A 21,855-nucleotide genomic window follows, 5' to 3' on the forward strand; every position below is an offset into this window, starting at 1 on the left:
AGCTTGAGGAAGATGCTCCATTGATGTGTCCAGAGAGTAAAGGGTTCTCTGCAAGAATGGCCATCCGGCCATTTTCTTTCCCACCATCTCTTGGAGACTTGTGAGTCAATGCAACCAGACAAGCCCAAGTAATCTGCAGGAGAGAAGGAATTGTAAGACAGCTTAACTTTTCACTCTGGGAAAGACGGAAGGAATTTAGACTTGTATTCCACCGAAGACAAACATGTCGTGCATTGTTCATTCTCATAAACAATGAACAGTCGAACAAGGATAACACCTTCAAGAAATGTCTCCCTCAGGACATGTACTGGACAACAAAGGATCAAAGTTTAGGGTAGCTTCTGTATCATTTCTTCTTTGAAATGGATGTGTTGTGTTCTTGAACTAGCCATTAATTTGACCCAGCAAGCAAGAGAAAGGGGAAATGTTTCGTATCCATGTTGCGTGTATCCTCTACCAGCTCACATCGAAATGTCTCAACTCATTCTGATCCTATTGGTAATCCTCATTTTATAGTCACAAATGTTTCGTCGCACCTAACACCATTAGATTTCATGATTTGAAGCATTTGGTTCAACAATCTTAGGAAAACTTCATTCCAAGTGATTGGTTTCTTGAAGCTTTCAAATCCTCGATACAAAGAAGAGATTGCAGCTAACGAGATCCTTCCCAGAGGAGCGATATCGTGAGGCCAATGATTTGGTCCACAGTGGCATGAACACCACCTTACAGGAACTCCCCCCACCCTCTGTTGGCATGGCTGGGACAGGGGAGATGTTCCATCTTGCAGTCAACGAAAGAAAGAAGAAGAGGCCAAGTCCTGTCTTCCCCACAGTTAGACTTCTGTGGAGGCGTCTACGAAATCTATGAATGCATCTTCTTTGTCAGTATTATTTGTGCTCACCCTTTTTGTCGGCTGGATTCATATCTTCATGTCGATGCCGCCGTCTAATGTTCATCCTTTGTGCATTCTCCTTACATCTTCCTACATCGATGGTTAATGATCCGAAGTCTTACACATGGATCTTACTCGATCAAATCCTATCAAAATAGACCGAACGTCACTGTCAAGTCTTAATATAAATATTTTTTTTAACTAAATATAATATTTTTAATTTATCCTAATTAATTAAAATATTATAAATATGAATACGTGCGTTTGAGTCTCATAAATAATCTCTTTAAATATTTAAAGATAAAATTACGCGCATCGACGCTCCTTCAATCTCTTATTACGGAGTCTCGTATATTGAATATGTCCCTTTATAAATACTTTTGAGTATATAATGTGTGAAGTCTCTGATTTTTATATTTAATATTATTTTTTAAGTTAGGAGCATTTTGATCGAGCATTTATATTTATATTTAATATAAATCTTATTGTAAGCTTCTATATTGGATTAATCGTGTTGAAAAATAATATTTTTTATTTTTTTCTCATTATTTAATAGAAAATTAGAAATATGTTTTTTTATAGTTATCGAAATTATAAAGCCCGTCGCGGAGGTCGGGGCCAGTCGCCCATCCTTTGCACGTTGTTCGAACCGAGTTGAAGAAAGAAATGGCGGCGGCGGCGGCCGCGGCCGCTTCTTCCCTTCGAGTACCCATCTACCCCTGGCTCATTCCAAACCATAGCTCCCGCATCCTCCTCTCCCGATGCCCTACAATCTCCCTCCAAAACCCCCTCTCTAACCCTAGATTCTCCACGGTCCTCTGCTCCTCGGCTCCTGATGAAGGCGGCGGAGGCGAAGGGAAGCGGTGGGATTCCTTTCGCAAGAAGAAGGTGGTCATGCGCGTCGGGTATGTCGGCACCGATTACAGAGGTACCTACCCATGATTTGCCTTCGTTCTTTTGTCTTTCCCCCTTTCTTTTTCTTCTTTTCTTGCGTTTTATTCGAGTAAATTATAGGCTTGATTGTTCGGGCATGCCTTTGTAGGTCTTCAGAAGCAGCGAGATGCTCATGCTTTATCGAGTAAGACCATGAAGACCGATTCTTTTCTCCCATGTGTATTCATTGGCGTTGCTTATATAATTCCAATTTGATGTTCTCGTCCAATGCGAGGAAATATGTGAACCGAATTGTAGATCCTTAAGGATTTATGAAGAATGAATAACTTGAATTTGTGGGTGATGATTACGTTAAATATCAGAAGTTAGGTCTAACATCGTCCTATAGTGTTGGTGCATTGATGTAATACAAGTGCATTTCATTTCCCTGAGAAAGGTTAGAACTGTTACAAAGTTCATCTTAAGTATAACCACAAAGTCAATACATACTACAACAGAAAGTCCCTGAGAAAGGTTAGAACTGTTACAAAGTTCCAGTGTTTCCTACTGAGATTTGTTAACTTGCATTATGGGTTAAACTTGTGTCACGTAAGTAAAACCAAAAGATGATCACCCTTGACTTTGTGGTGTATCCATTATTGTAGTATGTATTGACTTCTTAACCTGAGGATTCAAATGGTGCATATCATCCAAGTATGCTAGGTGACTTTCTGTTTATCTGTTTCCCTCCTTTTTCTAATTGAAAACTCAATGTAGAATTGTTCAAGAACATTGTCTTTTACATGTATAGGACGTGAGATGCATTCACAAACCATGAAGTTTTAAATAATTTTCACTAATTGATCCTTTTTTTCTACCTTTTTGCATGGTTATTTCACATGGTAAAAATAAAAATGCATTTATAGTTATTTTCCTGGCAAGAATCCATTGCGACTTCCATGGTATCAGTAAATTATAGGACCGAAAATTGGCTAACTAAGATTGCTTCTAGACTTCTACTTTAACTGTTAGGTCAGAGTATTGAGCTCATAATGTTTTTAGCTATTCTCTTTTTAATTCAACAAATTAATATTACTGGATTTATAGTCTTCTCGTTGATGTATTTCCATCATTATTATTATGTTCAAGGAACTAGAGATTTTGGTCTGTTTCTATTTATTGATGCAACTTCAGTTTCATTGAGTAAGACTTCTCGTATCCCATGTATTTGTACAAGAGTCAGCATGCATAACTAAATACGGTTTGCGGCTGTTACATCTAGTTGATCCCCATGCCCTTTTCCCTCCTTTCGCTTTCTCCCTCCTTTTTTCTTGCTCTTAAACTTCTTGTACAAGAGTCAGCATGCATAACTAAATACGGTTTGCGGCTGTTACATCTAGTTGATCCCCATGCCCTTTTCCCTCCTTTCGCTTTCTCCCTCCTTTTTTCTTGCTCTTAAACTTCTTCCTACCCTTGTCCTGAGAAATTTTCGATTTAGGAAACCAGAAAAATCAATTCAATATGTGAAAATTTACTCTCTCCAAATTTATTGATTATCGGAAACATTGTCATAATCTATTATTATTTCTTTTGTGCCCCTATAGATGCTCATTTTCATGAGACTATTTTATTATTACCCTACTGCACCTACATGGACAGTTTTCTCAGTTACTGTATAGGCTTAGTTGGACAATAAGAAAGTAATCCATTATTTTTTTATTACCTACTCTGAAGTTTGTGTCTTATGGCAGTTCCTATTGTTTCTGTAAGCCTAGTTACTTAGTTTACTGAATAATAACTTGGAATGAGTTGAATTTGCAAATGTTTCCAATCTTTCCATGTAGCAATTGAAGCTGAGCTGGAGTCTGCCATTTATAAGGCAGGGGGAATTCTTGACAGTAATTTTGGACACTTGCACAAAGTTGGGTGGGCCAGGAGTAGCAGAACTGACAAAGGAGTAAGGCTCATCACATGGCATCTTAAAATGATAGCTAAGTTAAAGAAAACTGAGATATTACTTTGTATGGGATATTTCTCTGAGATTTCTTTTGTCTCTTTTTTTAGTTCTTTTTATCAGCTTAACTGCATTTCCAGCCACTGTCAAAGTTTTTTTTATTTCTTTACGAGTATGGATGCATGAAACAAATTTCATTGAAAGTCATTCCAGTTCTTTTGAGTCTTTCTCTGCCCCTATTAGCTTTTCCATATGCAGTTGCACCTTAGCAGTATGATTTCCAACATGGGTTGATACTTAGGACTGTATAGCTCTATGTGAAACATTGTCTTTGAGGAAAGACTTGGTATATATGCTGAAAGTCCAAGCTAATTGTTATTAATAAGTTTTTCTTTTCAAAGTTCACGAGTTCATACTTGAACATTATGACACTTGTCTTTAGACTTGTGAACATTTACATGACTTCTTCGTTGGTTTATGCTGGATGACCTTGTTACAGTGACTAGAAGGCTATTTGTATGTTTTGTTATCACAAAAATTTTAAAACACATTTCTTTTTTACGGAGTAGAAGTGTTCACAACCCAATTTGAACAGCATATTTGAAGTTTTGGCCATCATGTTTGAGCTATGATTGCACTTATGAACCTATGTAAATGTAGAATGGATGCACCACTTAATCACAGTCACATATTTGTTGCAAATCACAAGCGTTTCATTATAATCCTAATGCAGCTCTATTTGAGGGACTGAGATGGTTTCAATCATAGTTCATCTGTGAAATGATAATATATAATATTAGTTTATCCTGTTTATTTTATTTGTTAGGACATGAAGGTATGCCATCAGTTCTCCTTGACTTTCACTAGTGATGGTCACTTCATTAGTTGTTTTACCTTGGTTGGGTGTTTAGGCTGGGTCATGTCAGAATACTCAATTTCTTACCTGGTCTACACTCTGATATATTAGGTTCATTCTTTGGCCACCATGATTTCATTGAAGATGGAAATACCTGAACATGCATGGAAGGAGGATCCTAGTGGCATTGTGCTTGCAAATTATGTTAACTCTAACTTGCCCAGTAATGTCAAGGTTTTCAGTGTTTTACCTTCCCAAAAGTATGTTTGTGCTTGTGAGAAGGTTAGGGTGAAAATTTTTGCTTGGCTTACTTATGAACCTGTTATTCATGGGTGTTGCTCTTTTAGGCATTTTGATGCAAGAAGGGAATGCACTCTCCGTATGTACTCGTATCTCCTTCCTGCTGAAATTATTGGTATAAAAAATGATTGCAGCTCTGCAGAAGTTGCTGAACATCTATCTGAGTTTGGCAATATTCTCAAAGGTTTTGAGGTATGTATTTGTTGCTGGGCAGGCTTCTTTGCGATATTGTATGTTTGCTTTGTGTACTTTTGTTATTACACTTCTCTTCTGTGTTTTAAACTCCTCGTTTATATTCTTGATTCCCAGTTCTAAATGTCTCAAGATTCTCAGTCTTTCAGTTTGCCTTGACAAGTAGTGATCAATCTGTTCTGGCTAATAATTATTGACCGTAAATCAGCTATTGATATCCTGAGATGTGTCATGTAAAATGAGAGGTGTTATTTTGTTCAATATTGCCTGGATATATGTACGTATAACCTAATGAATTTATTGGCAAGAACACCTTTGTTATTCTACTGCATAATAATATGATAACATATTGAAGTTGGGAAGCCTTGAGGCTTTCAGTTTTTACATTTAGAATGTTAAAAATTCTTTTAGTTTTCTGTCAAATTGGATAGTGGTTGGAACATTAGGACTGTGCAGTACGCACTTTGAAAAATGGTGTTATGCTTGTTTATGACATAACTATCGTAGCTTTCTTCAGTGAGGCATAGCATGTAAGCACACTGGTATTGAGTGATTCTTATGTGTGTTAGTGCATTACGAACTATTGACACTGTAATGTTGACTATTATCTAGATTGGTATGCTTCAGTCTTGAGCTTGAATAGGTACAATACCTGATTTCTTGTGTGGTTTACCATGCAGGGAGAACATCCTTTTCATAACTACACTGTTCGTTCCAAATATAGGAAACCACCTCCTGGTAAAAGAGACTTGAGAAAACGATCAAGATTGACCGAGGACAAATTGGCCTCGGGAGTTGAGGACAGTGATGATGTTGGAAATTTTCCAGTTGAAGATGTTGCAAAAGATAAACCTGAAGAAAATTTCATTTTGTCATGTAACACTGATTCTGATGAAGAAGTATATGAATCATCCGAACAAGAATCAAATCAAATTAAGAATTTTGGAGTTCCTTCCCCAGTTCGTGCAAGATGGCTTCATGAGCCTGATGAAATGGATAGACTAAACGCATCCCACTTCAGAAAAATCTTTGGCTTCTCTTGCGGAAATCTGGAGACATCATTGGGAATTAACTATGTTGAGTTGTCAATATGTGGTGAATCCTTCATGCTGCATCAGGTAAGGATATGCTCTTTACTGCTGCACATCACCAAGTGATCTTCTACATTAATTTCCTACTAGACTCTGGGTAGCCAATGGATGTTGACCCTTGACCATCACCCCACTCAAAAAATACAAAAGCAAAACGGTATTTTGTTGGATGCATGTCGTCAGCTGTTATTCTTTTTTACTCTTATAAATCAATTGGCAAAATGTTTTCCTGTTATTGCTGAGTAGACTTGATTAGTTGTTGGCAAGGTTATGACTAAATTATTTTTCATTTGCATGGTTCATGTATGCTGTCTCACTTGTATTACTGTCATGCTCATCGTAATTTTGGACCTTTTGTCGATGGTCATAACATAGTGGTCAACTTGGGAAGGTTAGTAACTGAATGAATGACAATTCTACTGTTGTTTGTCACACTTATTTATGATAGGTATAGAAGATTTGTTGTTTACCTTCTTTTGCCAGCTTCTACCAGAAAAAGTCTCGTGCATTAGCTATAATGTTGCTAAAAGGGAAACCTAGCCTAAGAGTTTTGGTAATTTGGACTTGATATGACTATATATGTTGCTAAACGGGTCTTATATATCAAACTTAAGGAAGTTAGCTATGAATGGAAAATATGCTTCGATTTGCTCATGCATGCTCAATTGAGCAACCATGTAGGATGCTAACATACATCATATAAAAAGGCACAGTTTCCTTCTTCTGTCTCTGTATGGACAAATCTTAGATGTAAAATCACCTTACTAATTTTTTTCATCGACAGATCCGGAAAATGGTTGGAACTGCAGTGGCGGTGAAGCGTGGATTGCTACCTAAAGATATCATAGAAATGTCACTGGCCAAATTTTCTCGAATAGTTCTGCCACTTGCTCCTTCTGAAGTCCTAATCTTAAGGAGTAACCGCTACGCTATCAGAGGCCATCCTGGAAACATAACTCGACCCGAGATGCAAACGATGACTGAATCTCAAGAAATTCAGGGAGCAGTGGATGAATTCTACTATTCCGTTCTCTTGCCCAAGGTCTCCAAATTCCTAGATCCATCAAAATCGCCATGGCAGGAGTGGGTGGATAACTTGGAAACATACACAAGCATTTCGGATGAAGAACTGGACGAAGTTAGGAAAGCATGGAATGTGTGGAAAGAAGGTTTCTCAAAAGCATGAAATGTTGATTAAATGATGAAATATGTATCATTTCCCCCCTTTTTTAGTAACCAAAATTTTGACCCTTTATACCTGATCCAGTTTTGCATTAATTTGCTGTAACATCATCATGTATACTCATGTCTACTTGAGCTATTCATTGATTACTTGGTTTCAACGCTGTGGTTACGAGAAAAATACATCAATACATGAATCTTGATGAGTCCATTCGGCTTAAATTGCTTCATTAGTATCAAATGTGCTAATCTGTTCATCATAAATTTGCATCGTTATATGAAATATATTCGGACGATAAATGTTTTTTCACTTTCGAGCAAAATATTATTTATAGTTATATGAAGGATTGAAGCTCTGATGCAGACAATGTTCTCATTCATTGAAGATCTTTAGAGCCCATTCCAAAATGTTACACGAGAATGATGTCTTCATCAGGCTGCTTCACTGCTTCCATGGAAACTCTCGACGGCATGTAGTACTGCTGCTTTCACCACTTGAGCATCCACGCTTTCACCCTGATTCATACACATCGTATCCAAAACGAAAAGGTAAATGTTTTGTGACGTAAATGTATCTACATGCATCTATTTACTTGCCATTCATGCCATGCACAATTGCATATAAATATATATATGTGGATATGTGTTGCAAAGTTGAGGATTAAGTTGAATCAAATCTCAATCCAGAATGTTGCACTTAGGGATTCAACTCCACGTAGTAGCATGCATCTTACTACAATGGTATGAAATCCAGCAAATCATTTGGTATTAGCAACTTGAAAGCTACAGATGTTTGAGAGCTTATCTTACTTCTCTTCCAAACAATTCAAGAAGAAAGGCATTGGTGCAAGATGCCTTGGCTTCCACCACACTGAGCCCCAAGCTCTCGATGGCCTCCAGAACAGCCACAAGCAACCCCGGACAACTCTTCTCGGAGAACACATTGATCAGGAATCCCTTCTTTAGTGTCTCAACAGTCACCTGTAGAAGTATTTGTGGAGGTATGTATGAGGCTGAGGGCAAACTAAACGAGATGACTGCAAACCATGCTTACAGAAGGCAAAGGGTTGTCGTGAACAGTGCTATGTGCAGATTCAATCTCTTGATTCAGTCTTTGGATCTTCTGCTTCAACTCTTTGATGTACTTGGAGGCATCTAATATGATTGAGGATTTCCTCAGCTGCCAAACACAAAGAGAATATTGTCTTCTTCATATCACCGTTGAAGATAACCAGTTTGTCATTGCATGCACACAAATGACCCTAATTCAAGTTTGCTAGGAACTCAATTTGACTCCACGGGAACGCTTCTTGATTTCTATGAGGCTGGAGATGTTGGTCACCTTTTTTGAGGGTACGTTGACATTCTGGATTGCAGTGATTGAAGTAAACAAAGAGAACTCGAGATTGATATATAACAGTTGATAACAGCCGATAAGGAAAAGGTGTATTGGTGGATAAGATAGATTCATGTGTTGCACTATTCTCATTCAAAGACGATAGAGAGAGAGAGATGTATAGATAGATATGCCATCATACATGGGAATGAATACGAGGAAAGATACTTGAAGTTTCGGAGGAATAAGGGATCGGACATGGTACAATAAGAATGTTCCAAGGACTTACTCAATCTAGGCACAAAGAGATCGAAGACTGAGAGAAACACGCAGTAATCATTACATGAGAAGAGAGAGAGAGAGAGAGAGAGAGAGAGAGAATTACTGCATGAGAGTTCGTGAGCGAGCGAAGGACTTGCAGCTTCTCATGCAGAGCGGCTCTGTTGTGCTCCCTCGACACCATCTTTCTCTCTCGCTACACACACACAGAGGTATGGCGACCGGGGGCTGCTTGAAGAGAGGAGGACGGAGGGAGTTCCACGCACATGAGACTCACTGCCCTCCGTGTTCTAAATATAAGACAAAAAGAGGTAGTGAACTCCCTAAATCGCCCTTCCTCTACAAAACCGATACTGTAGTAGTTGACGCATCCTTACAGTAATAAGATAGATCATGAATTCTATACGGCCAAGCAGCGTGTCCAAATCAACAATCCAATCCCACAGATCTTACAACCCTACAGATCATCCTCTTCCCGGGAAACCAACAACATCAATACCCCATTTGAAGGCTCACAGATGCTGCCATACATGGGTGTATGACACCAACATCGAGTCCCTCCCGTCCCCATTACCCCACAGAACTGTTGCTTACGATAAAATGGCTACTGTGTTCCGCTGCGAGTGAGACAACGGCAGCAAATTATTATTGTCATGACGATGAGCAGCCATCCACAGCAGACCCCTGCGAGCTCGCCATTCTATACGGATACAGGAAGGGCGAGGAATCTGCTCGTGATCGGGGCGCCATGGAAAGCAGCGAAGGCATCGAGGAGGAGCTGTCTGTGAGAGGGCAATACGTGAGACAGGGTGTGGGGCTGCATGGAGCGGCCGGGTTGAGGGAGGAGAGACAGAGAGAGAGAGAGAGGGGGGGGAATGAGCTGTGGTCGAATGCCTCCAAATCCCCCTCACGGGGAAGATTTCACCGCCACAAGCTTTTGTCCATTTCCGCCTCGTCTCCCCCCACCCAGATCTGTCCATCTCCATCTCCCAAGGAGGCAATCGGTCGAGCAAATGAGACTTGTGATGCCGATTTATCTCTGCTAATATACTCATTCGAGTTGCACCGATGAAGCCTAACTCCAATGTCTGCATTCAACACTGTTGAGGTTCCTTTTGATTGCTGAATTATTGGTGTTCCATAACACACAAACCTCCAGTCAGATGCATGTCTCATCACAGGTTCATTCATGGAGAGACATCCATTAGTTCATCGAAGGACATCCATAAACCCTAAAAGGGACAGTAAACATGAACACAGTTCGAATATTCTTGTGGTCTCGGGATTTGCATACTGAATCTTCTACTTGCACTGAACTCTATACATACTTTCAACATGATATCGATTTATATATATAATCCCATCTTAATTGCAACTGATGCTTAATCTACTAATATTTATGACAGTGTTAACTGCATGTCAAAAAGCCACACTGAGGGCTTCCTGTCATGCTCTCTCGTGAACACATCCGTAGAGGCTCCTTTACATCTCTGACAACTCGTGACATGGGAAGCACTCCGTCCTCCTTGAAAAGAGTTCGAGGTTGGCTTCGAGCTTTAGCTGTGTCCATGTCTACTAACCCTTCCAATTGCATGGCAGTGTCTCCATTCCCCATGCATGACAGAGCACGTACGACCCCCCCTTCACATGTGTGCATCCTTGTCATCACTATCCAACAACGTAACCATAGGCAGCCAGCAGCGTACACACGCATGTGGCCTCTCTACAGGGTTCCCATCCCTACTGTTAGGGTTTTTCTATCACCCGGTCCTCATCTTCTATGGGGAATGGAAGGAAGCACGACAAGGTTTCGTGTACATGTAGCTGAAGCTGGGCTGCACTTTTCTGTACCAACAAAGAGCAGAAGCCATGTTCATGTGGGGAGAATAGCTAATCACCATGCAAGGCATTGGTTACTTCTCATCTTCTTCCAAGTGGTAAGTCTTGCAGGTTGTGTTTGTACTGCTTCGATTCGTGCCACTCCGATGCCTGCCTGTTTCCTCCCTCCCATCCCCAAAGGAAAAGAAGAGGGAACAGAGTGTGTCGTAGTTGTTCTTCACAAGCCCACCGAGATCAGATCAGCCAGCTGTGAGTGAGCGAGCGATGACCAACATCGGTCACCTCAAAACTCTTGGCATAATACAGAGATGGATGTGGGTGATGCGACTGATGTGAGCTCGCGTGTGCAAGAAGCTTGGATGGAGCTGTGATGGTTTCGAAAGTCGATCGCACGTCACGAGATCGAGCGAGGTTCTCGATGTGGTCTACGTTAGTCCTCAAACGAAAAATATGGACGAAATATTTATAATCGATGTTTATTTGGCTAAGTTCTTTTCATGCTAACAGTGTCATGTCACATGTCGAGTTTTACTTCGACTAGGGTTGATTAGCTTAGGTTGATGCTCCTACAAGCAACATTTTGGTGGTTGAGGAATCCACGCATGAAGATGATGCCGTATCGAATTCTCTGCTCCATTTGATCTTCACGTATCCACATACAAAACATGCTTATATGACATGCACGAAATACTTTGTGGTGGTGTCGGCCCTTTTTCTTTTGGCAGCATCAGTCCTGTAAACACCATCTCTACGGGAAAAGAAGAGCTATCAGCATCTGAGAAGAATGTTTCTTTGAGTTGTGTGAATCTTGCCGGACCCATAATCTGGTGCATTGGTGATAGATAGGTCTCCATCCACTTGCACTACCGCAGAGGAAGAAGAAGAGGAGAAGAGATAAAAAGGCTTGTGGTGGTGGCAGCATCACCAGGCACTGCCATGCTTGTCTTCTTGTGCTTTGACACAGTCTCTCGTGACTCTCTACCTTCTTCCTTTGATGCTCTTCTGGCTTCCCCATGCCCATCACAAGACAAACTTCTATCCTACTTCCGATGCAAGAAAAGTTACTCTGAAAGTTCACATCCCCAATTGCATCGGAGAGCATCCATGACGAGATTTAGAGTTAGGCGATGATAAGTTTAATTTCATCTTTTTCACATAAATTCAAAATTATCTTTTAATTATTTCGATATCATTCGTGGTCCTGACACTAGTCGAGTAGTCGTCGTGCTAGTATCACGATAATTCGATCAATCAAGACTCGACACATGAAACTCGTTAGAGAATATTTTTTAAAAGATTTCTTATTTAAAAAATATTTCATTCATCATCTCATAAATAATCGTTTCTTTCGTATGGTTTAGTAATAAAAAACTCTCTCTCTCTCTATATATATATTTGTAAGACTTTGAACTAACTTGAGTATCTGAATGACCATGTTAGTATACCTTAGAAGGAATCGATCCTTAAAGATCATACATCTCTCGAAGATACATCACCAACAAATTCTAACACTAACAACAATTATATATATATATATATATATATATATATATATATATATATATATATATATATATATATATAGCAACACATAATTAGCAACAAATAAATAAAATAGGATATAACACCAAAAACATTTCATTGAAGGTTTATTTCGTCAATGAAAGAAAGAAGTTGACCCAATAATTTCACAGACCGGCCCAACCGGACCAGCCCAAATGAGTCGGGTTCCCTATGGACCAATCGGGTCAATATATTGCCAGGGACTGATCTGTAAATTTATGAGGACCTGATCGTAAAGTGTTCATCCTTAATTGAATAGGATGATCTATCTACCATTTGATTCTTCATACAACCTGAATTAGTAGAACTATGGTGGCTAATTGTTGAACGACACAATCGTCGATAACATACTTATCGTTGCATATTGCAGGTTTTCGAAAGTTATCATAGTCATTTAATGATGCATAAGATTATCCCATGAACATATTGCTTGATGTTTGTAAGACATCAGTAGAGTATGGGAAGTTGGATATCCATTCATGCTTATATCTTGTTGTCATTTGATGTCATCCACTGGTCTGTCATGAGCAGGAAAAATTTAGTGTAGATTGGTGGTGAGGATAGAAGTACTGCTGAGTAAGCTGCTGTTGGAATTCATCTGTATGTGTTCTATTGGCATAGTGAAAGCTTCTGTGAAGGCACTGAACTGTTCTGGGGTCTCCAAAAATGCCCACTATATATGTTCTGATCATGCTGATGAATCATCAAATGTAGCTCATTGGGTGAACGAGTCTTTGGTTGAGGTGTCACGACCACCATCGGCACAGCTTGAAGAAGGACACTGAGTGAGTCGAGAGTTCACTACTCCACCCAGCATGCAGTCACCATCTTCCTTGGTAGGACAGCGGTCATGCTGTGTCGAGGAAGAGCATACGGCCAGTGTCATCACAGTCATCAGGATAAGGTTGCCTGCCAAACACTGGTACCAATCAACTAACTAATGGAGTTCTTAATGGCATTGTACTGTCGCCTGAAGTGTGGCCTAAAAAAGAGTTGTATGGAGTATGATTGTGTCGATGATGGGTACCAGAAAGGTTGTATATTGGATGGTGATGCGTGCAGTGAAGTCTGCAGCTCGCAGCTCGCAGCTCGCAGCAGAGAGATGACAAGTGGCCATAAACGACGGTGAGGCATGGCCTGATGCTGCTGAGCTTTTGGCTGCCGGCTTTAGGTAGGAGACATGGTGATTGGCCTTTAGCTAGCAATCGGCAATGTGGTTTGGGATGCAATTGCTTCCTCATTCATCGATCATGTTGCGTCCATATACACTGCATCTGCTCGAGCCTTCGGTGATGCAACACATGAATGGAAGACAAAACGAAAGCATCACTTTGAGTTAACCTAAAGTTATTGAGATAACCTCCTTTTATTATCTTCAAAAACTAAGAATATTATTATTATTTGATACTTTAATTATTTCATTCATCATTATACTTTTATGAATTTTAGGTAAGTGATATAGAGAAAATGATGCATGAGTTCTTAGCATCATTCCTAACCCTAATTCAACATCCTGTCATGTCAACATCTATCTGAAAAAGATGCACTAAATATATTTTGCTCTATCTGAAGAAAAGAAAAGAAAAGAAAAAACTCAATATAAACCATTATTCTTTAAATGTGATCGACACCAACTCACATTATGCATGAAAAGAAAGAAGCACCAACTGGATGAAATGGATGTGATACCAGTGGCATGGAATCTGCACTCATCGGATGAAGACAATGAATGGATCATGCTTGGCTTAGCTCAGCTCGTACCTTCCTTGGCCATCCATTGGTGCAGGCATCAACAATGGGGGACATGATTAATTATGCTGACAAGATTTGAATTTGTGTCGCATGAAATCATATTATAAGAGTGAAGGTGGATTGGATCGTGAGACCTCCAATATAGAGAACATGTAGCTTTTCATGTGGGTGGAGCTGAGGAAGACAAATCATGCAGAAGAATTAAGCTTGCTTTTAGGCATGAGTGTGGCTTACACAAACTTTAATGTCATTGTGGATTATCATATGATGAAGATGAGAAATTAAAACCAGCCTTATCATCTTCTCAAGACAAATAAGGTTTGAGGGACAAAGTAAAAGAGGGATGTGGATGCCACAAGGCTGCCCAATTTGATTTGAGATTTGGTGCATCAAGCAGTTCCATAAAGTTGAGATTGTGGAGTTTAGGTTAGATTTGTTTGGTTGGCTGATATCAACATCAATACATTTGAACTTTGGACAGTGATTGGATTTTAAAGGGTTTTTTTTTCCTGTCACAATCATTTTTTTTATTACATTGAGTGATGTATAATTCGAATAAGAGGCATATCATTTGTACTGGACAATACGGATTAGCTTTGAGATTGGTTTTACGTAATGATTGTGGCTATAATTAGATTTGAGATTGATTATACGAAATAAGCATGCAGTGATGTCAAACATGAGAATTGCAAATATACGAGTAGCAAAATCGTATAGTAAACCCAAATATTAGCTTCCTATTCTTCTGCTTTCTATATATGAACGCCTCATCGTCGTCGCCTGCCACGTTCAGTGAAAGAGAGGGACACACCGGAGCTCGTCTTCTTGCCCGAGACAACCTCCAGTGAGAGTGAGAGAGAGAGAGAGAGAGGGTTTGAGGTCAGGTCAGGCCATGCAGCGGCTTCTTGTCCGAAGGCTCTCCTCAGTGACCACTCAGGGGAGGAGAGGATGCAGCTCATCCCGTTCGACCGCCGCCGAGATCAATGGTGGCGCCGACGCCGTGGTCCCTGAAATTCCTCCGTTCGACTACGCTCCTCCCCGATACGACGGCCCCCGGGCGGCCGAGATCTTGAGGAAGCGGTCCGAGTACCTCAGCCCCTCCATGTTCTACTTCTACAAGAAGCCTGTGGGTGTTCGTCAACCATTGTATACGCTCGTTCTTGGCAGATCAAAATCCACCAATATAGTTTGACTTTTTCTATGCATGCATGGATTTCCTCTTGGATTTTGTTGCTGCCATTCTTTGCTACGTGCAGCCATTCTTCCTCGATGATTCTTGACACGTGTTGTCTTCTTCCGCAGCTGAACATCGTGGACGGGAAGATGCAGTACCTGTTCGACCAGGACGGGCGGCGCTACCTCGACGCTTTCGCCGGCATCGCCACCGTGTGCTGCGGCCATTGCCACCCCGACGTCGTCGACGCCGTCGTCCGCCAGACCAGCCGTCTGCAGCACTCCACCGTCGTGTATCTGAACCACGCCATCGCTGATTTCGCAGAAGCGTTAGCTTCCAAGCTCCCCGGAGATCTCAAGGTCTGCAACGCTACTCGAACTCCACAACGAAGCAGTCTTGAATGCTTAACCCGAGTGTAGTCTTCAGGTCGTCTTCTTCACCAACTCCGGCACCGAAGCGAACGAGCTCGCGCTGCTGATAACTCGCCTGTACACCGGTTGCCATGACATCGTATCAGTAAGGAATGCGTACCATGGGAATGCAGCTGGAACAATGGGGACTACGGCTCAATATAACTGGAAGTTCAATGTCATGCAGGTCCATTTCCACCAACATACATCAACAAAAGATCATCTTTAATGTACAAGAAATCACAGAATCTGATGCAAATTGATGCTTACTCTAACATCCTGCTTCTTCGATGTTCCACCGCCAGAGTGGAGTGCATCATGCGATGAATCCAGACCCATACAGAGGAGCCTTTGGGCCGGATGGAGAGAAGTATGCCAGAGATGTGCAAGAAATCATCGAATTCGGGACGTCTGGTCAGGTCGCAGGTTTCATTTCTGAATCCATACAGGTATAAGACATAATTCTGATGGTGATATCTGCTTGTGGTATGCTCATGATGCTGACTCCAAATTGAGGCAGGGTGTGGGTGGGGTAGTGGAACTAGCACCAGGTTACTTGCCAGCTGTGTACGAGAGCATAAGGAAAGCTGGTGGCCTCTGCATAGCAGACGAAGTGCAGTCAGGATTTGCACGCACTGGAAGTCACTTCTGGGGATTTGAGGCCCATGGGATTGTACCTGACATTGTGACAATGGCAAAGGTTAATACTCTTGGCAATATAATTTTGTTGATTTGGCGTATGCAAGCACTACGAACAGTCCTAAGGATACTTAGGATAGAATGTTTGGTTCCAAAGACGATATTGCTGAAATCTATTTGTAGTTGTTCTCTTTTGCAAACACCTGACAATATTTCATAGGAGTACAGCAAAGGAGAAATACTAAATAACAAAAGATTAGATGCAATAAAGATTCTTGGTTATAGGAGCGTACAAATTTTCACATTGGTAGTTCAGCTCAAAAAGAAGAGAATGAGAACATTCAGAATGATCAGATTTCTTTGAGGTCAAAAGATGATACTAAGAATGCTAGTTGGAGTTTTGTTCTACATGCATATAAAAAGGCAACATCTCCTGAGTACTGGTTTTCTAAAAGATTCTTGGTCTCGTATGAGCCACTGAAAACTAAGGTAACACCAGACGGCACATTGGTTGATCACATCTTCTGGCTAACCAATTGCTGCACTTAGTCCTCAAATTTGTTGTCTAAAATGTACCATTGCTACGAAAGAGACAATTGGAAACCAATGCATGCAGAGAATAAAGGCATGCAGATGACTCTTCTTGAATGCAATATGTGGTTTCTCTCTTATTCTTCTGTTCCCAATATTTAGCAATTGTGCACTCCTCACAATTCCAATGGTTTCTAGGGTATTGGGAACGGAATTCCTCTTGGTGCAGTTGTCACAACACCAGAAATAGCCCAAGTCTTGACTCGTCGGAACTACTTCAACACCTTCGGTGGCAACCCCGTGTGCACCGCTGGAGGGCTTGCTGTTCTTAGAGTTCTTGAGAAAGAAAATCTTCAACACAACGCGTTGCTCGTTGGTTCCTACCTCAAAGGCCGACTCAAAGCCCTACAACAAAAGCACGAAAGTAACCCTTCTGCTACTCCCTACCTCTGTTTTGGATTCAGTATTCATCTGAAGCTGAAGCGACTATATCTTGAAGCTATTGATTGGTTTCTGTAGTCATAGGCGATGTCAGAGGAAGGGGGATGATGCTCGGAGTTGAACTGGTCACCGATCGCAAGCAGAAAACCCCAGCACGAACTGAGATCTCACATGCCATGGATCAGATGAAAGGTGACACATTCCTCCACTCATCGCATGCTGTGGTATCTTATAACAGTCATGACTCATGATCATGATCCAAAATGACTTCCAGTCTATAATGTTATGTCTGAGTCTATCTTAAGCAATCTGGATTTCTGCAGATATGGGAGTGTTGGTGGGCAAAGGAGGGTTTTATGGCAATGTGTTCAGAATAACTCCGCCTCTCTGCTTCACCAAAGAAGATGCCGGTGAGCTTGAGATTGCCTATGTAGCTCCCTACTCTTTTTTGCTGCTAGTGATTGATCTGTTGCTTTGGGCCTTCCTTTTGCAGACTTCTTCACTGAAGTGATGGATATTGCATTATCAAAGCTCTGAGATCTACAGACTCTAGGCTTATGGTTTTAACTATCCTCAGATATTAGCAATAATGTCTCTGTTGCAGGGCAGGCTAGGTTGATTTGTGTTGTTGAGGGAAGGGATTTTAATGGCTCTGGTGGTATGTAAATAATCCTCACTCTCTCCCTCTCTCCCTCCAGCTATGGTGGAATGTTTTCCTGTTTCTGATCTAGAGGCACATGAAAGTCCAATATATATCTGGTGGATTCAAACCTTATTATGTACCTATTAATTTATGGATCAGATTTCATATGGTAACTTAACCTATTGTGAATGAACTTAAGCTACATGATGAATATAGCTGGCATGAGAAATTATCTGAAAGAAAAATAAACAGTAAAAAGAAGGCATCTGCTGTCTGACTGAATATAGCTGGTCTGACCTTTTTATTGTTTCAAGCAGCTAATGATTCCATTTACTTCATTAGCATTGATGTTTCTACGTTGTGTTTACTAGATTGTACAAGAAAAATTATATCACCTAACAATCTATAATAACAACAACAACAAAATCGTAAGTCTCAACTATTTAGGATCGGCTACATGGATCTTTTAGCATCAAATATGTAACAAATCATATGTTTAGTTAAGTCTAGAGTACTTAAATCTTTATTTATAATTTTTATTAAGATCTTTTAAGATTTTTTTTTCTATCTCTCCTCGTGTCATTAACATTAATTATTTAACCTTTTCATCACATAACAATCTAAGACATCCGAAGGTCTCACCTCTTAGAATCTAAGACATCCGAAGGTCTCACCTCTTAGATTGTTATATCACATAACAAAATAAGACATCCGATTGAAGTGGTTCCTGAAGTATGAACGACATTCATAAAGCAAGCAGCTTGGCTGGTTACATGTCAATTGATTGTATGTATCACATATATCAGACACTCATCACATGTGGTTATCCCATATTATTTTGACAGGTCTATCAATTAGGTTAAATATCTAGTTTATCCTAGAAAACTATGCATCAGTCAATCAGTGGACCACCAAATTCCGTGAACATGGATTGTATTGGACTTCCAATTCTCAATCAGTAACAAATGATGCAGATCAAGCATGGAAAGGAAGTCTGAAAATGTAATTTAGGAACTCAAAAAGTAATTTTAGAATTGAAATTTTACCTACTTAAAAAAAAAACTGCATTTTGTGGATATTTTATGATACTGCAAATGTAAAATTGATACCTCAGAACATGAAACCAACAGAGAGAAATCGAGGTGAGGAGAAGGGGCATCGAACCTCCCATGAATAACACAGCAGTTCTTCTTTCTACTAACTAGGTTATCTAAGCAGAAACGCACCACCCAGCAAATTCACCAACAACAGATCATCCGAGTCACAACTCAAAATTGTACAATGACAATTAATTGTATATTATCTCACAAAATTCACATTTTCCCCATAGAAACAAGGTCAATGGATCATGAGAAATCGGCACAAATCAATAACGCTAGCACATCACCCCAAAATTAGGGATCTCGGTGACCCATCTTGGCAAAATCAAAATACACATAAAAAACCTCGGGGGAAAAACAAGGTTAAGATCTCGTATAATCATGGATCCCAGGTCGAGACATCCCATGTGGAAAAACATCCTCCGAACCGAGGAACCAAATCAAGGAAAAACGATCGAGCAATGCACCAAAAAGATGAGGACAAAATCGTACCTTTGTGCCCTCGAGGAACACAAAACCTCAGGATCCCAACACGGATCTCGTGCGACGGACGGGAGCCGATTCCTTTCTGAAGCGCGTGAAGGTCTTAAATGGACCGGACTATTAAAAGCCCAAGTTGTATATAATTACAAGCGCAAGAAAAAAAGCCCAATTTGAGATATATTTATTTGATTTTATTGTAATTATTAATTTATTATTATTACCATCATTATTATATGCTAAGAACGCGTAGTATGCTGTCAGAAATCTTTCTTTGAGAATCCACGCTCTAAACTTGCACAGGTTGCAAAGAACTGAGGCTAAAAGGCTTAATCGAAGGGAGATCGGATACGTATAGGAAAAGTTCATGGATGATGGCTCTCTCTCTCTCTCTCTCAGAGAGCAAGGTTGGAATATACTCACCGTAGAGCCAGTGTAGATTGGTGGTGGAGGAGCAACTGCAACACTGAGCTCAGGATATCACATCCAGTGCTTGGGGTAAACTAAGATGTGGTTGTGCACGGTGGAGAAGACGAGCACATGAAGAACTGGCACGGTCTTCTCTGGTGGAAGCGGAGTGCAAGCAGTGCACGTGCCCTGCTTCTCCACCCTGCAGAACCCACCTTTCGGAGCAACTCTGCAGCTGAAGACGCCACTGCATGCCCCTAAAGTGACAAGGCTGGAGCTGGAAGAACACCTCTCCATGTCGCTTGCCATGGCCATGGCCTTATAGGGTGGTGGTGGGAGGTGTGGCGGGGAAGCGAAGCACCAACCTCACTGGAATCTGTAGGGACCAACCCGACAAAGCACTGCTAAATCTACTGGTGACAACTAGAACCTACTCTTGGGCGCCTCTAAATGCACACGTGGTGTCACTGAGTTCTGTCACCATGGAGAGCTGCCATGGTGAAATGCCATTTAGCATGAGTTTGGTTGAGCTGAGATGATCGAATTCACGCTGTGTTGGTTGTTGCTTGACATGTAGCAACAGCGACCAAGGCACTCATGGCGAGAGGAGGCGGGATACCACCATGATAAATGTCCTTCTGGTGCATCAATGGTCCCCAACCATGAATTGGCTGTGAATTTGCAGCAGTGATGATGGGTGACCTGCTGTTGGATGGATGGATGAATGCTGCATAATCTCTATCTGGACCACTGCCAGATATCTCGATGAAGAAGAGCTCTTAAAACTATGGCCATCTCACTACTGTTTCCACACCCAACTTTCTTGCTCATTAACATATCAGACACAGCTCCAGTTGGTGATCCCCAGCCTGGTTTGAATTAGCTGTTCACTTCAGAATGTCCATTGTCAAGCACAATTTGATCCCCTCATCATTAGCACATCTTTAGTGAGCATCAAACCAAACACCAGAAAGGATGCATGGCATTTTGCTGACTAAGGAGCTGATGAAAAAAGCCAAACACTTTGGCTTGATTTCAAACGCTGGTGAAGGTGGAAGTTCATTCTAGTCTGATTCTGCATGTGGCAAGGAGGTCCAAATCACAAACATCATGTACATTATGCTAATAATCAAAGTAAACAGCAAAGCTTAGGCTCAAATAGTCAGATTTATTAGGTGCAAGTAATCATCACAGTAGAGAAGGGAGGGTAGGCAGGTTGACACCAAGAACATGGTGCTACCTTTCCTTTCTTGGCCTCCTTTTTGTCTCAATGGGTTCACACAAACTCCATTCTCCATTCACATCAAGTGACAGTGAGTCAGTCGTTTTCACAAGCACTGTTGTATGAATAACATCTTTGTGGGAGATGCATTGAATCTTCATGTTTATTGTTCATAAAGATCGAATTCTATGGGTGCTGAGACATGCAAAGAATATTTGTTGTAATTTAAAGTTAAGAAAGCTATCTTTTGGTGGTCGTAAATCACTGCATGACAATTGCCCTGAGAATGCCATCTAATTCACATAGCAAGCTTTTGTAATTTATAAATATAATTTATTTTTTTTAAAAAAATCATGATATTAGAGCAAATTATGAGTTCAAATCATATATCTATTTTTTTATCTTTAAAATTGTTTATGCAATACTTATATCATCCAACCCTTTGTCAATCGATATAATTAGTCAGGTACCGTCGAAGGCTAAACGATCTTAATTAATTGTCTAAAGCAAGCATCTAAGACCATAGTTATGTTAGATCACGTAATTATAGTTGATGATCAAGATTAGTCTTCGTTTGAACGTGATCGATCATAATCACATCATCATATTGTCATGGACGGCCATGATTGTGTCAAAAATCGTGCTGATTGATCCATTTTCCAATCAATTGTATAGCTCTAAAAATCTTGATCAAA

At 40.5% G+C, this 21,855-nt stretch overlaps 3 protein-coding genes and 1 long non-coding RNA gene across 5 annotated transcripts; 2 read left to right on the plus strand and 2 right to left on the minus strand.

Moving 5' to 3' along the window:
* The first annotated feature begins 1,522 nt into the window (after positions 1–1,522).
* Positions 1,523–7,565, plus strand: LOC135641678 (putative tRNA pseudouridine synthase). Of its 2 annotated transcripts, XM_065157292.1 has the most exons (7): positions 1,523–1,823; positions 1,938–1,973; positions 3,613–3,725; positions 4,690–4,838; positions 4,926–5,070; positions 5,751–6,188; positions 6,946–7,565. In XM_065157292.1, exons 1-7 carry the CDS (start codon positions 1,562–1,564, stop codon positions 7,345–7,347), a joined length of 1,545 nt encoding a protein of 514 aa, XP_065013364.1. In that variant the 5' UTR covers positions 1,523–1,561; the 3' UTR covers positions 7,348–7,565. The 2 variants fall into 2 exon arrangements, with proteins under 2 accessions (XP_065013364.1, XP_065013366.1); XM_065157294.1 differs by lacking the exon at positions 1,938–1,973.
* A 140-nt stretch (positions 7,566–7,705) lies between these two features.
* Positions 7,706–9,204, minus strand: LOC103989680 (transcription factor SCREAM2-like). Its single transcript, XM_018826917.2, has 4 exons — positions 9,065–9,204; positions 8,398–8,523; positions 8,154–8,324; positions 7,706–7,859 (listed from the first exon to the last, which is right to left on the minus strand). Exons 1-4 carry the CDS (start codon positions 9,140–9,142, stop codon positions 7,776–7,778), a joined length of 459 nt encoding a protein of 152 aa, XP_018682462.1. The 5' UTR covers positions 9,143–9,204; the 3' UTR covers positions 7,706–7,775.
* A 5,800-nt stretch (positions 9,205–15,004) lies between these two features.
* Positions 15,005–18,862, plus strand: LOC135639878 (alanine--glyoxylate aminotransferase 2 homolog 3, mitochondrial-like). The gene is made up of 9 exons (XM_065153864.1): positions 15,005–15,238; positions 15,415–15,645; positions 15,713–15,883; positions 16,002–16,145; positions 16,217–16,396; positions 17,065–17,290; positions 17,386–17,499; positions 17,631–17,717; positions 17,801–18,862. The coding sequence occupies exons 1-9, from the start codon at positions 15,005–15,007 to the stop codon at positions 17,842–17,844; spliced, it is 1,431 nt and encodes a 476-aa protein (XP_065009936.1). The 3' UTR covers positions 17,845–18,862.
* LOC103989681 (uncharacterized) lies at positions 15,244–19,659 on the minus strand. The gene is made up of 3 exons (XR_001978222.2): positions 19,543–19,659; positions 15,967–16,373; positions 15,244–15,772 (listed from the first exon to the last, which is right to left on the minus strand). It is a non-coding gene; the product is annotated as an uncharacterized LOC103989681 (long non-coding RNA).
* Between the last annotated feature and the right edge of the window lie 2,196 nt (positions 19,660–21,855).

The sequence above is a fragment of the Musa acuminata genome, chromosome BXJ3-6 (genome assembly GCF_036884655.1).
Source record: "Musa acuminata AAA Group cultivar baxijiao chromosome BXJ3-6, Cavendish_Baxijiao_AAA, whole genome shotgun sequence".
Lineage (NCBI taxonomy): Eukaryota > Viridiplantae > Streptophyta > Magnoliopsida > Zingiberales > Musaceae > Musa > Musa acuminata.

Bases quoted from the DNA above. Each gene is read 5' to 3' on its own strand.
- LOC135641678 (XM_065157292.1), top strand. From the start codon at position 1,562: ATGGCGGCGGCGGCGGCCGCGGCCGCTTCTTCCCTTCGAGTACCCATC. The intron at 1,824-1,937 runs GTACCTACCCAT...ATGCCTTTGTAG, and splicing joins TGTCGGCACCGATTACAGAG to GTCTTCAGAAGCAGCGAGAT. The intron at 4,839-4,925 runs GTATGTTTGTGC...TTGCTCTTTTAG, and splicing joins AGTGTTTTACCTTCCCAAAA to GCATTTTGATGCAAGAAGGG.
- LOC103989680 (XM_018826917.2), bottom strand. From the start codon at position 9,142: ATGGTGTCGAGGGAGCACAACAGAGCCGCTCTGCATGAGAAGCTGCAA. The intron at 8,325-8,397 runs GTAAGCATGGTT...ATACTTCTACAG, and splicing joins ACGACAACCCTTTGCCTTCT to GTGACTGTTGAGACACTAAA. The intron at 7,860-8,153 runs GTAAGATAAGCT...TGTATGAATCAG, and splicing joins TTGAATTGTTTGGAAGAGAA to GGTGAAAGCGTGGATGCTCA.
- LOC135639878 (XM_065153864.1), top strand. From the start codon at position 15,005: ATGCAGCGGCTTCTTGTCCGAAGGCTCTCCTCAGTGACCACTCAGGGG. The intron at 16,146-16,216 runs GTATAAGACATA...AAATTGAGGCAG, and splicing joins TCATTTCTGAATCCATACAG to GGTGTGGGTGGGGTAGTGGA. The intron at 17,291-17,385 runs GTAACCCTTCTG...TGGTTTCTGTAG, and splicing joins CCTACAACAAAAGCACGAAA to TCATAGGCGATGTCAGAGGA.